This window comes from Pimephales promelas, chromosome 7 (assembly GCF_988280905.1).
Source record: "Pimephales promelas chromosome 7, fPimPro1.hap1.1, whole genome shotgun sequence".
Lineage (NCBI taxonomy): Eukaryota > Metazoa > Chordata > Actinopteri > Cypriniformes > Leuciscidae > Pimephales > Pimephales promelas.
The window spans coordinates 12,800,693-12,816,416 of record NC_142775.1 but is presented as its reverse complement, the minus strand read 5'-3'; the positions used below and the strand labels follow the sequence as shown (position 1 = coordinate 12,816,416).

The 15,724-nt window shown below is 35.9% G+C and overlaps 1 protein-coding gene across 4 annotated transcripts in view; it reads left to right on the top strand.

Annotated features, from left to right (window-relative positions):
* The window catches only part of vwc2l (von Willebrand factor C domain containing 2 like), a 61,030-nt gene extending 48,740 nt beyond the window's left edge, over window positions 1–12,290 (top strand). For all 4 annotated transcript variants that reach the window (XM_039649673.2, XM_039649675.2, XM_039649674.2 and 1 more), the window contains one exon: window positions 3,193–12,290. In XM_039649673.2, the coding sequence (XP_039505607.1) occupies window positions 3,193–3,344 (152 nt within the window). In that variant the 3' untranslated portion in view covers window positions 3,345–12,290. The remainder of the gene's footprint in view (window positions 1–3,192) is intronic.
* The last annotated feature ends 3,434 nt before the right edge of the window (window positions 12,291–15,724 follow it).

Sequence of the window (15,724 nt, the reverse complement as noted above, 5' to 3'; positions counted from 1 at the left end):
GAATAAGGTCTATAAAGACAAAGAAATGCACCAGCCACAGAAAAAAAAAATTGCACTGCACAATATAGAGGCTACAGGAATGGATATTTTGCCTTTACATTGCCCTAGCCTTTTACTTATTGCCTTCATGTCAATTGCTTGCAAAGCACAAATAAAGTAATCTTCTGAAACATTCAGATAAATGTGGCTGTGCTCAGCTTCTAATTTTCTGAAAAAAGAAAATGCAAACACATCACAGGAATAATTCTACACATTGAGCTGTTTGAGCTATTCCACTTTTGATTCGCCATCATTTAGAAATGATCATTGCTAATTTACATGGGTAAATATGGACATAAACGCAAAGATATTTGATAAGCAATTATACCAACCGCTTGGGGTTTGATTCACAGTGGGCCACTAATATTTGCTCATTGGGGAATTGCATATAAAAAATAAACTCTTCTTGTAAATGATGATCATAAAATACCCTTGGAATTGAAAAACAGACTCTGTGTTGTCAGAGTTTTAACGTTGCTGTTGACCAAATGAAAATTTGTACAGTGTAAAAATGAACATGCTTTATCTCAGTGTTTCCCAATACTGGTCCTGGGGACCCACAGCTCTCTCATTTAACACACCTGATTCAGATCATCATCTCTTTAATAAAGAGCTCTGAACTGAACTGGGTGTGTCAGATAAAGGAGACATACAAAATGTGTAGAGCTGTGGGTCCCCAGGACCAGGATTGGGAAACACAGAATTGTGGCTACTGATTACAAGAAAAATTATTTATTGAATTTAACAAATTAGAATTGAGTAATAATTAATCAAATTATTCCTTAAAAGTTAACCATTTAAAATGAGTCAAGTTTACACCAAACAATTTAACAAAAATATCTCACTAACAGACAGACGTCAAAGATTAATTAAGAACTCTTTTATTTCATATTGCCAACATTGAAGACACCTGATGTTAACAAGCAGAATCACTGAAGGTGAAAACTGTAATTTTAAAACAAACCTAAAACAAACACTGATCACCATAATGGTGACTTAAATTTATGTTTTTTTTTTTGGTTACAAGTTTTACTTATTTTAAATGGTTAACTTTTAGGGAATTAATTTGATTAATTATTACTCAATTCTAATTTTTTACATTTAATTAATAATATTGCTTGTAATCTGTTGCCACAATTTTTTTTGATTAGATAAAGCATATTCATTTTTACAGTGTACTGTTTTACATAATTTCTTTTTCAGCTTATGATTCTGACCATCTCACCGCAGAAAGCACAAAATAAGTAAAAGGAGACGTTCACATGATGCATCCTTGCAGCTTGATTGAGTGCAAGTACAACGTCAGCACGCAATATTAAAAAAGTGGCATTGAGAGACTAAAGAAACAGTAAGATGGAACAGCCAAAGATGTAATTAAAAAGAATTAAAAACATTAGTATTTAATTTATTCCATTTATCTTTTTGAATAGAAACTTTTTTCTCGCAATTCTGACTTTCTTGCAATTATTTATTTCTGGCTTATTTTCGGAGAATTTAGAGATACAAACTTGCAAAAGTTTTAGTTTAGTTTACCACTTAATTGAGTTGCAATAAGGTTTAAAACACACATAACAGACTTAACACAACCATTTTAAAACACAAACCATATTAAAATATGAATAAATCATAATGTGTATTAAAACATGCTTCCGAATAATTTTAGCTACTAATAAATACCAGAATAATACACTACTAGTCATTTAAAATTTCAAATTACAAAGACAGATAGCCTCTGGCACAAAAGTAAACTTAGTTAAGGTTGGTCACACACTCCGAAGCGCCAACCCGTAGGTATTATCTCAAAGTAAGAGTTTAAGTCCAGGCTTTCCTTATCCCTTCCTGCTCATAAAACAGAATTAAACTCTGCAGACTAGGGACACACTGGTAATTGCGAGTTATAAAGTCCTATTCTAAGGATAAAAGGCTAACTTTTTTCTCAGAATTACACATCTATATCTCACAGTTCTGACTTTATGACTCACAATTGAGAGTATCATGCAATTCTGAAGGAAAAAAAAAAGTCAAATTTGTGAGATAAAAAGTCGCAATTACCTTTTTTTTTCATTCAGAGACGGAAACACTTCACAACTTCAGCTTCCTTTTTTCAGTGAAGTGTTTACATACAAAAAAGTTTATCATACAAAGCATTTTTTTTCAATGTCATGTAAAAGCAGTCCTAATGTACACAGAAGCTGCATTTATTTGATCAAAACTACAGTAATATTTCACAAAAAATGGTAATATTGTAAAAAATTACTACAATTTCAAATATCTTTCCTATTTGTATATATTTTGAAATGTCATTTATTCTGAATAAATGTCAAAATTTTCAGCATCATTACTCCAGTCTTCAGTGTCACATGATCCTTCAGAAATCATTCTAATATGCTGATTTTGAGCTAGTGTGTGTGTGTGTATATATATATATATATATATATATATATATATATATATACATACACACACACACACATTTTTTTTTTTTTTGGAAATGGTAATTCGTTTATTTCAGGATCATTTGATGAATAGAAAGTTCAAAAGAACAGCATTAATTTGAATTTTTTTTTCTGTATACAATGTATGTGCACTCCAAAAAATGCTTGATTGTTTCAACCCACGTTTGGGTCCGATATGGACAAACCCAAATGTTTAAACCTAGGTTATTTTAAACCAATGGGTAGTCCATATTTGACCCAAATATGGGTTGAAACACCCCATTATGTTTTGTTTTTTTAGGAGTCTGGTTATTTGATTTATTAATTAGCGTATCATCTAATTAATTTGTTTTTCTGCATAGCTCTACAATGGTCCACAAGGCCACAGCAGCTGAGAATAATGAGTGGAGCGTGCTCAGATCACACATAGTGCCAGTGTGGCTGTTCAGCAGCCACTGCAGCTTGTGGCGCATTAGAATGCAAAGCATCCCGGCGAGAGGATAGGTGTGTGAGGAGGAGAATTAGAGAGAGAAAAAAAGAGGAGCAAAAGAGCTTTAGTGTTACAAAAACAAGCCCATCGATGCATGCCCGTGAAAAACATCCACACGTCTGTTCCGCTTTCGAAACTCCCGTGAGTCACCCTCCAAAAGAGGCTCCCGTGAGCTCTCGCTCATTCCTCCTTTTCTTAAAATCTCCTCCTTTCCCCCCCATGTGACAGGTCCAAATTGCTTCGCTGGTACCACAATCATCCCAGCTGGCATTGAAGTGAAGGTGGACGACTGCACCATCTGTCGGTGCCACAGCGGGGACTGGTGGAAGCCTGCGCAGTGCTTGCGGCGGGAGTGCCTCAACGGTCAGCCGTCATCATAGAAACCCTCCGGAGATGAAGAGAGGGACGCCGATGCGATGTGCTGTCAGCGGCCCACCTTGTGACAGCGAGAGACTGACTGACTGGCAGGAGCACAATTCCACTGGCAAACTGAGACGGCTGGACATGCTGAGATACATGGGACATGGACTCGACATAATGTACACTCAAACACACACACACACACACACACACACAAAAGTCCTTGGCAGAATCATAAGTTTGTCTTTCACTGAGAACACATTTTTCTCCTGTGAGGAGTTTATACTATGGTGAACCTTATGGAAATATTTCACTCCAAAATCAAAAGAAAGAAATGGTACTTTGCATAAAGAAAATAGTCTATTTTAGGACTTTATGATATTTGCATTTTCCACCATAAAAAAGTCCCCCACTTCAATTTTCATTTTATGTATTCCCTCAGAATAATTTACATTAATCCAAATGCGGTTTTATTTTGTAATTGCCAATATTCACAGAGACTTTCATTAGATTCTTATAATGCAATTCAATATTTTTTACTGTATTAATATAAAAAAAATATTAAATGATTAAATATCAAAATAATTAAATATTGAAAAACATTCAAACCATCTTAAATCACAAATAAAGTACGACATACTATCATAATATAAATACTTTAACAAAGATTTAAAAAACTTTTTTGCATTACAGTACAATACAAAATTACGAGAATGTTTTTTTTTTTTTCATTGCCGTAAAATGGCAATTTAAGTGCAAACGTGCTTAGTACATTAAAATACCTTGATAGTCCTAAAAAAAGCATAATTTTCTTCAGGCAAAAATGCAATTTCTAATTTTGTTCATTTGGTGCGAAATATGATCTGGGCATGTTCTTGACAAGTTTCATGAGATTCACCCACTAGTTTTATTAGTTGCTTATGCTGCTTAAACACAGTGTTTGTATATTTCACAAGACATTGAGTGCTCAATGAGAACATTTAAACCTAAAATAGCACCTCAGTCCTTTGAAGATAAAGTTGATCATTTTAGTCTGAGCTTACAGTGAGATACAGCATTACATACACAAACCACTCCTCCTGTACAAGCCTCTGTGTTCCCACATTTGTTAAGTATGAGTAATATTTAGTGGTAGTACTACTAGGGGGTATTACTGTAACTTGTTCATTAAGAAACATGATTAATGACAAGTTTGATTTTTATAGTTTCATTAGTGAAACAAGAGGGAATAAGGTAGATCTACTCCACATAATTGGAAAATGGCCCAAGAGAAACAGCTAAAATAATTCCGAGATTGTTTAGGGATATAATTTTATTGCTTCATTCATATGAGAAAACTGAAGAATGAAAAAAAATATATGATAATGGATCCAGCAGTATTGGTTGGAAACTATTTCCATAAATAGGGTACACTTTAACTTCCTGTGTTATTAAGCATTAAATATTTTATATAATAATTATATTAAAGCTGCAGTCGCAGTTTTTCCTCTTTGTCGCCATCTCTGTTTGAAATCTGCAATTGCAGTAATTTACGGAATAGTCAACATTACGCGAGCACAGCGTGGATGAACACAATGTTTTGAGGAGAATGTGCTTCTGTGAGTCACCGTGCCGATGTGGATACTGGCATTCAGAATCACAGATTATATACTTTTTGGAAGTATGACCAACATAATAATTTTCACCCTACATTTTCATCTGAACACTTTTGTTCTGACCAACTAAGGGAAAAGCAGCTTAGTAGTTAATTGCGCTGATTAAATCTAAGGATCGCTTGTCATATCACATCAAACTGTGCAAATTATACTTTACTTTGTTGTCAAATTGTTGATGTTAACAACATCAGCATTGCACGACTGCATTTAATGCTCTTCAGATATGTATCCTTGTTTTGGCATGCGCCCGGTTGCAGTCTCTTTTTCCAAACTCTCAGTCCAAAGTCTTCTGCGTTTTCATTAGAGATTGTCGTTTGAACCTTTCTGGATCCACCATCAAATTAATACGTTTAATTATATCAAATGTTGTGAGAAAAGGCTATAAATCTCCACCTCCAACATCCTCACACGCAATATAGCCTACTAGCCGAGACTCCTTCTTTATGTGTACGGATGTGATGTATTAATGACGCAAAGACATGCTCGAATTTTGAATTTCCAGCGGAAATCCACCAGTACCACTGGAATTAAAAACATTATTACCATTATTAAGCTACCGTTTTAAATCTAGATAAGTTAATCAGATTGCTCTGAACACTGGCTGGTTAAGTACTTGCTCAAAAATATATTTTGGATAATTAGTTACGGACTGGAGATTTAATATATTGTAATGTAGTAAAAAAAAAAAAAGAAATTAACAAGGATGCATCAATATAAGTCCAATTGCATTTTTTAAAAACATTCTATTCATAGAATCAGTAGCACAACTGTTCTCATTGATAATAATATCAATTTTTCTTGAGCTCCAAATCAGCATATTAGAATGATTTCTGAAGGATAGCGTAACAATGAAAACTGGAGTAAAGATGCTGGAAAAAAATCTGCTTTGCATCACAGGAATAAATTACATTTTTTAAATATATTCAAATAGAAAATGGTTATTTTTTTATTGTAATAATATTTTAGAATATTACTGCATTTTGTTCAATTGAATGGTATATATATATATATATATATATATATATTAGTGGTGTAACAATACCCTCATGTCATGATTCGATACATATCCAACCCGATCTCACGGGAATTCGTACGAATTTTACGGGGTGGCTAATTCGTAACAATTTGTACGACCTCACTCGTACGAATTAGTACGATTTAGCTAATTCGTACATATTTTACGAATTAGCAAATTCGTATGAATTCGTACGAATGACCTACCCCTGACCCTGCCCCTAAACATAACCGTTACGTGGGTTTAGACAAATCGTACAAATTTTTACGAGTGAGGTTGTATGAATTAGTACGAATTAGCCACTTTTGAATCATTCGTACGAATTCGTACGAATTGGTCGTGAGATAGGGTAGTACAGATCACGATACTGAACTCGCGATACGATATTATTGCGATACTCCAAGATAAAAAGGGTTAACAAAAAATGTACTGTTGATTAAAATGCTAAACTTGATATTACATTGTGGGTTTAAATGAATAGGCTTGGACTTGGTGCTTGTAACCCAAGGACAATGGTGACACCAGAATAACAATATTCATGATTCTGAAGCTGAAATTACAGAATAATTTTACACGAATATTCTTGCACTCTATCACTGACTATATATATATATATATATATATATATATATATATATATATATATATATGTTAGGTAACAAGACATTTGGCATTATCAGGACCCACAAATATTCCCCCATTGCATTATTATACATTATAATCAACATTATATATAGTAGTTTAATGTAGTATTGACACTAAAACTCTGAAAACTTAAATTTTTTCACTCAAACAGTCATTTTTATTTTGGGGGAACTATCCACGATACATAGTCATTATCCACGATACGTATTGTTGCATTTTTGTATTGCGATATATTGTGACATGATATATTTTTACACCCCTAACATTCAAAGACAACAACAACATCAGCGTCAGGCACATTTCAATCAAATATCATAGAAAATAAATATGTTCCTCAATTTTTAGCTTGACCTCCTCTTTCTGAAGATAAAGCACCTCCTTCCATTCATCATTTGTTAAATAAAACGTTGTAGTTTCAGGCAATATATTGTACCCTATTAATGGAAAGCATCCTCTAACGTCAAACCCGTGCAACCAACAAATCTCAACCGTAATGCAGTTCTCTCATCAGTTTTCAAAACCCTCGTTTTTCTCTCCCAATCCCAAACAAGCACACTTTCCTAAAGTCTTGCAGCTTGATCTTGTTATCTAAGCAATTAGCCATCCCACAACAGCCTACTTTAATTTTCCTTAATCAGGCAATATGCAGTGATAAATTACCCGCCTCTGCCCTCTGTGGCACTGCCCGACAGACACGCAGAGGGCTAAAACAAAGGAAGGAATCTGCATACAGTCTGGCGCTTCAAAGCCACGTTCTTTTGATCTTCCGCGCATCCGTAACCTGGGCTCACGGCAATTTCGCTCTCAGCTTAGGAGGAAGATGTTGATCAACTGCACTTTGAGAAACACTTAAACCAATAAGAACCTCTAGACAGACTCTGAGCCGCTTTCAGCCCACATTTGCTGATGACTTTTCTGTATCCCAACACATCTGTGCAGGGACCCATTACCACACAACGTTAGCAAAGACCATCATTCGGCGGTTTAACTAATGCATAGCTTATAGACCCCATTTAAAACAGGCATCCAGCTCTAAAATTTCCTTTTTTTCCTTTCTTTTCACAATGATGAATACCAGTCATTAATTCAATAGGGACTTTACCAAGCACCTGTGATTTATCATAGGTATTTTTTCCCTCTCCAAGAAAATTCAATGCCTTTAACCTTTTGGACTCTGTTTCGAAGCTCTGATGGATGAGCTACTTAATAACAGATCTGCAGATTTGGTAATGAGACGACAACGAATGCAATAGCATGACCGCCAAAGGTGCCATATATATATATATATATATATTGTCCTAGATATAAATATATATTCGCCCACTGCTTTTTACTTCATCTTTCAGGTCTCTTGTCTCTCTATAGCTCAAGGTAGAAGCCAAGACTTGTCCAATAAGTGAGCAAATCATTAGGTCTCAATTGAAATGATGAACCGTAAAAGTCTATAAATGACATACAGCGAGTGACAAACGATTATTAAACAATCCCGAGAGCCTTCTTCACGCTGGACGTTTATTACAGCTCTGAGCATATAAAAAAAAACAAAAAAAAAAACAGATGTTGTGTAGCAACATCTAACACAGAGACAGGATGATGCTAAAAGAACAGATGAGTACACAAGCTGTCATGAGCAAGATTGTGAAGCACTAAGCAGCACCAGACATGACCCACAGCTACAAGCAAAGCTCAGGCTTATCTTTTTGTTTCCGTGGGTTCTGTTTCTCTTTTTGTCCTAAGCCTGCCCATCCGAATGGGCGCAAGGTGCTTACCTTTCTAAAATCACAGACAAGAGAAGGATTTCGGAGCTAAACTTCCCTCTGCTGTAGACTGATACATCTACTGTAGCAACAAAACTAGAATATCAACAAGAGCTTCAAAGCACTGTGGGAAACTCATTTATTTCATTACTACACAATCTCAGATTACAATGTCATTATATATGGCTGTAAAAACTGTCCAGATCACATTTCACCCTAAAAGTTAAATATTGCGCCATGAAAATGATCAAAAAGTATTGGTTTTCATTAAGAATTTTTTTTAAGTACAGTAACTTTACATGCATCAAATTCTCTGTAACTAATCTGGATGTATTGTTTTATACGTATTTGTTTTATGTAAAGTTTTTTTTATTTATTTATTTTCCATATTTTCTGGAATATAAGTTGACTAGAAAAAAAAGATTTGGTGTACAAGTCACATTTTATTATTACATTGAGAAATAATGTAAAATATTGGTAAATAAAACTTTTACAAACACTATAAACCCATATTTTAGTTCCCATCACAAAATCCATTATTATTTCATTCCATTATTCATAATGTTGAATCATAATATATTAGTAAGTTTAAAGAAATATTTAATACTACTATTAATTTGGCCATCAAGTATACATTTGTTAAAATAACTATAATTTTTTTATTACATTATGGTAGTAAGAATTTAGGGAAGGGATTTGCTTAATTGACAATAATATTGTATTAAATGACAATACAACAAATCTTAAATGGTGCTAAAAATATGATTTGATGTGAACTTTGATTTGAATGCGCAAAATGAACCTTTGGTCTACTAAAACATCGGTATCTTGTCGACCATTCTCTGAGATTTGTTTTCATGATAATCGAATGTAAAGAGTTTTCTCTCTAAAAACTGTTTAGCTTATAACGCTAGTAATGGGGGCATTTGGGGGCTAGTTAATACCACTAACAAGGTGTATACAGGCAGGAGCCACCTTTGGAAAAAAGTCTCAGCAAGTCGAACCACGAACGACGTGCTAAGTGAGCTGAACTGCATGAACAGTGTTCGTGGTTCGACTTGTCGAGACTGTTTTCCAAGATGGCTCCTGCCTGTATACACGAAGTGAACCGTCTTTAGAAAATATCCTCTTATTAAACGGTCTGTACACTTACAAAGTTCTCAATGCTGCGTTTTGCAGTAAGTGCGGGGCTATTCTGAGCCTTGTTAGTGGTATTAACTAGCAATTTCTTTTTACTTATTAAATGGCCCCATATGCTAAACAGTTTTTAGAGATAAAACTCTTTACATTTGATTATCATGAAAACAAACCTCAGAGAACGGTTGACTAGGTATCGATGTTTTATTAGACCAAAGATTCATTTTGGTGAAATATAACCTGGACATGTTCTTTACACATTATTTGTGAGAGTCACCCTAATATATTCAGTCTCAGCAGCGACTGAAACAAAACGCGTCCTGGAATTGTTGTATAGGATAAAACTCAGTGTTTCTTTTTTTATATATATATAAACCCTAAAAGTTAATTAAACTGGACAGCTGTTCTTGGTTTTGGCATCATATCGCACATCATTGGACATGATGAAGAGAGGTATCAGTGAAACTGTCATTTCTTGATTATTTATTGACTGAAAGTCAGCTGTGGCACTTAAAACACCCATCTGTCCTCATGTACGAGTTTTTCCTCCTGCTGTTCTCTTTTGACAATCACATGGGATTCACAATGGCCAGGGCTGATGACGTGGAATACATCTCATTTGTACTTTCTCACAGCGTCTTTTTTCCTGATTCATAACAAAAGCTAAAGTAACCCACTGAAGAAGGGACCGGCTTCATCTGTGAAGATATTGTGTTCTGCATCATGCTTCTAGAAAGACCTGATTCTTTGTGCACATGGCCTTCAATGTCTGTCAATGTCTCTACGATTCACTGTCAGTTTTGTAAAGGTGAACCATTGCTCTTTTTTTTGAGACACTGACTAACTGTAGCTGGAAGCTGTGAAAGATTGTTCTTTTTTCTAAACAAAACTGTTATATGAACTTGTGCCTGAAAACAAACAAACTGCATCTCTAATGGAAGTGGGGGAAAAAATACTGTTAAACAATCAGATTTCTTACTGGCGGGCACTATACGCTTAAAGAGACCGTTCACTAGGGTTGGGTATCGAGAATCGAGTATCGATTGGAACCGGGACTAACTTTTCGTTTTTCCCGGAATCGTTCAAAAGTTAAAATTTCGATTCCTAGTTTCGATATTCACAGTCTGCCGAGCGGAAGAAGAAACCGCTGAACACCACCAATGAAGAAGCGTCTACCGGAAGTGTTGGCATAACCGCGCGAGTCGAACATGAGTAGCTTACGTTGGCGGTCCAAAGTGTGGCTTCACTTTTCTAAAAATAACAAAATCTCGGCAAAATGCAAAATTTGTGACAAAAGGAGTATTTGTGACAGAAGGAGTATTTCCTTCAGAAAGACAGTTGGTTAGGAAGGTTAGCTAAACCTTTTTGACCCTGCCTCTTAAAAGAATCGGAATCGAGAATCGTTAGGAACCGGAATCGAAACAAGGAATCGGAATCGGAATTGGAATCAGAATCGTTCAAATTCAAACGATACCCAACCCTACCGTTCACCCAAAAAACAGACAATTCTGTCATCATTTACTCACCCTCATGTTGTTATAAAGTCATATGACTTTTAAGAAGAATTGTATTCAGTTTCATATTGCGCACTTCCATGCAATTACATTGAATGGGGAGCTGAAGCTTTCAAACCGTCCCAAAACTAAACCAACCAAAATATGTACAAGAGGTTTCAAGAGAGAAGATGTCTGATTTGCGAACAAATTATTCGGATATTTTCAGTCAATCGTTTTAAATCGATAAATTCCCAAATCAGAAAAATCTCAAGTCAAACTCACCATCTCAAAGGGATTAAGTGAATAAAAAAACAGTTGCATGAGGGCGAGTAAATGACATGTCGTAATTTGTTTATTTTTTTCTGTGAACTACTCATTGAAAACTCATTTTCCTCAATGATTGTTATATTATTTAAGATTAAGAGTTATTATTATTAATAATATTATTCCTCTTATTTTATGTGACAGTACAAAGCCCAGGTGCCCTTCCTATTGTATAAACATGTAAATATTTCAAAGCGTTTAATGTGTATTCTGAATTCAGAGTTAGAAAGAGGATTAAAAACGTGTATTATTTATGAAGACAAAACTATTTTGTTAAATAGACTGAAAAAAAGTGTTATTCAGTAAAAAAAAAAATGAAAGCCGTGTATGGATTTTTTTTTTCCCCCTTCCCATCTTTTGTAAGCATATACAACCAGCTCATCTCCAACCAAATGCACAGGGCATCGCTGACGCTTATGAGCAGTTCCTACAGTACATGCTGACCGGGCAGTATTTTATAACCAGCCATTCATTTACACTGTGGAAACCTCACATTCCCTCTGTCACAGGTACAGTCGGGCACATACTCACTTTATTCTGCTACTGCTAAGAAAACAAACGCCACACTGAGGTCAGGGAGCAGGAAAGAGAGGAACTCAGACCATTACTGTAACTCCACCACAGGTTTACTCATCCATCATTGTCTAGGAAAGCACTAAAGTGCTCACACAAAAGGTGGAACTGGCACAAAGAAATGCTAGAGCCCCCTAAAAGCTTTTGAAAAAGTGCAACTTTCATAATAAGTAGCCAGAACTGACGGGCCAACATACATTAACATTCATGGAAAGCACTATTCACACACCATTTGTTCTCTTAAGGATGTTTTGAGTTAAGTGTTGTTCACACAGGACATCTGTGATAAGGTCATGTGTTCACAAGCTCATGCATAATTAAGGGAATAAATTAATTAAGGTGAGGATCTTACCTGATGCTTCTACTGGGAATCAGACTCTCTTTATTGATTTCATTTTCTTACATCAGATGGAGAATCAGCAGGCAGCACTTGAACAGACGACTGGCAAACAGCCTAAATAATGCAAAGGTTAGCTTAGCTACAATATTCGATAAGAAAAAATAAAAAGGTACTACGACTAGAAATGCACCTATGTTTGTTATTTAATGCCAATACAGACCCAATATTAAAGGAGTAGTTCACTTTAAAAAAAAACGTTTTGCTGATAATTTACTCACCCCCATGTCATCCAAGAAATCCATGTCGTTCTTTCTTCAGTCGAAAAGAAATTAAGGTTTTTGATGAAAACGTTCCAGGATATTTCTCCATATAATGGACTTCAATGGGAACCAAACAGTGTCAAGTTATCAGGGTTTTTCTTTGCCTCAGTGTCTGCCCAAACTTGAAAAAGGCCTCAATCAACTCTGAAGGTGCTGGTTCTTCATCATAGAAGCAGTTTATTGAAAATCTCTCATCATTGACTAGATCTTCTTTTGTATTGTCTCAATGATAATTCCAGAAGGTTAGCTTAATAACCTACACAGAAACAGATATGTGATATGAGTCACTACAAAGTGCAACAAAAGTATGTTACAAACACCATTGTCAATTATTCACAGTTTTCACAGCAACTTAACAGCAATGTAAATAAAAAGCTTGTAATGCAGTTAGAAAGTTAAATGCTAAACTACTAGCATTAAACACCTTTCAAACATACACAACATATGGTCATTAAAGAAAAATAAGTCTTTGTCCTACCAGTTGCATCTCAAAGTTGATGAAAACATTGTGGCTTTTCCCAACAGTCTTTCTCCTTTGGTTTTTTAAACACAATAAACCACCAACTTTGGTAGGAGAAGCACATTTACTGCAAACAAAGATCTCTCTTGCTCCTAGTAATCACACACACACACCTGGTGGAGTTTGGAGATGTGGAGTTTCAATGACCAATCAGCTACCTTGATTCGCCCAGGTTGCAGCATGTGCTCCCAACCAATAGGCTGCACTCATTTTGATCTTAAATCTTCTTTACCAATGATGAATTTATACTTTAACCATTTCTTTTTTTTCCTTTCTCTCAAATTCAACTTAACAAACAGTTCAAGGTCCAAAAGACAGTTTCAGTGCAAACTGTTCAAAGGGCGTTAAACGACTTCAGACGATGAATAAGGGTCTTATCAATCGAATCGATTGCTCATTTAAAAAAATAAATAAATAAATAAATTTTAAGTTTAATAAGCTCAAATGGTTGTCTTGCTCTTTTCTGTGTGACTCACCTGTTCGAACTCGTTTATCAAAATGAACAAATCTTTTTTCATGTCATTTGGTTCATTCAAGGAACGAAATGAATGAGTTGACTCGGGAAAAGATTTGTTCATTTTGATAAACGAGTTCGAACAGGAGAGTCACGAACACACATCACAGAGCAGAGCAAGGCGACCATGTGAACTTATACAACTTTTTTTTAAATTTAAACATTTTTTTAAATGTTTTTTTTTTTTAAATGAGGGATCGTTTCGCTTGATAAGACCCTTATTCATCGTCTGAAATCATTTAAAGCCTTTCCAATAGTTTGCAGTTGCACTGAAAGTGTCTTTTGGACCTTGAACCGTTTGGTTCCCAATGAAGTCCATTATATGGAAAAAAATCCTGGAATGTTTTCATCAAAAACCTTCATTTCTTTTCGACTGAAAGAAAGACATGGATATCTTGGATGACATGGGGGTGAGTAAATTGTCAGCAAAAGTTTTTTAAAAAGTGAACTACTCCTTTAAATGCAGGTTTTCAGGAACTACTAAAGGAACTACTCCTTTAAATGCATCGTCTGTGTAAAGAGCACGACCATAAAACGTTCGTCCAATCCTTGCATTTGGCCCGATTTTACAACTGCCGGTCGACGTATATTTACATCACACGTCATCAACGGCCAAATGAATGTGCAGCAGTCAGTTGGTACAGGTCATTATTATTGTAATGTTATGTGCTTTGAGGCAGTTAGTTTAACACTGTCTCTAATAATGCTTGTTTGCTCCCTGCTCTGCTGTATGCGTTCATGTGTTTCGAAGGCGACGTGGTTTTGGAGACACTCTGAAGGGAGGGTGGGATCTCATGCTTTCAAAGCTAGCTCTCTATAGAGCATCACAGTCCCGTCCACAGCCCGAGAGAGCTTTGGTGCCGGAAGTAAATTTCCCATTCATTTCTCCCATTGACGTTTTGGAAAATCCATATCTAAAGAGTATTAGAGCATGTCTGAGGATAACCAGCTACGACTGAACTCATAAGCATACAACATATCATTTCGAGTGAAAAACGGAGAGAAAATCCAAAAAAAAGTCAAAGGTACAAGACTGTGTAAATATTTTCATTTCCGAGCAAAGGAACTACTCCTCCCATAAACCACGCGCCTCACTGAAATCGACTGAAGCCACCGTGAAAGAGCCTTTTGAGTGACTTCCAAATCTGACGACGGCCACGTGAACTTTTTCCTCCGGTGAATTTTATATAATGAATGTGCAGGGAAACTCCTTTTCTTCGATTTACTGAAGCTTATATGTAAAACGCATTTGCAGGTGCACAGCTAAAACATTGAGCATCTGGCTCGCTCATAGGCTGTGCTGCGGCAAATGCACATCCAATGGCGCGGGGGCCTCTCTGACGTGCGACCAATGAACTAGCCCTACGTCATTACACGATCTTCAGTCTTCACGGACCTTTGCGGGGTTTAACCAGACGGTTACACGACCTCCACCAATCAGATGCATCACTGTGGGGTTGTTCAGGATTGTGGGTAATGAAGTACTATTCCAAGACATCGCGAATTAACGCATTTATCTTAAAAGGTTAGTGCCCCATGAACTTTTGGCGTTTATATGAGCATATACAATCGCTTAGAACAGCCGTAGCTGGTTTAAAGTCTACCATGTATGGTTACGTTTTAATGGCTTATACTCCTACTGTCAATGGAGAAATTGTATTGAATAGAGAGCCTAAGTCCCTCCCCTTCTGGTCGACCACCATGGGACCTTATTTCGGAAAAAATATTCAATGGCGAGAGACAACTAATATTTTGATCTCGTTTGAATTGTGCCCTGGATTACACATATGATGTTTGTCAATTTAAAAGATACATTTTAAAGTAAAGAAAGTCGCAGTTTGATGTAAAACCGTTGAGGTATAAGACTGTGAAAATACGTAATTACAAAGACTACAAACCCCAAAGGCGCACATTTTCTCTCAATGAATGAAGCTAACTTTACTGAGGCTATTGTCTGTCATTGTTTCTATAGACTTACGCTATAATCGTAACGTTACGCCGTCATACCTGAGTGTTTTGTACCAGACCGCACACACACGAGCAGCGGATCTCGCTCGTTGTTTCGCTTCCCGGGAGATGGAGTTCATTGAGCGATTTTCACATA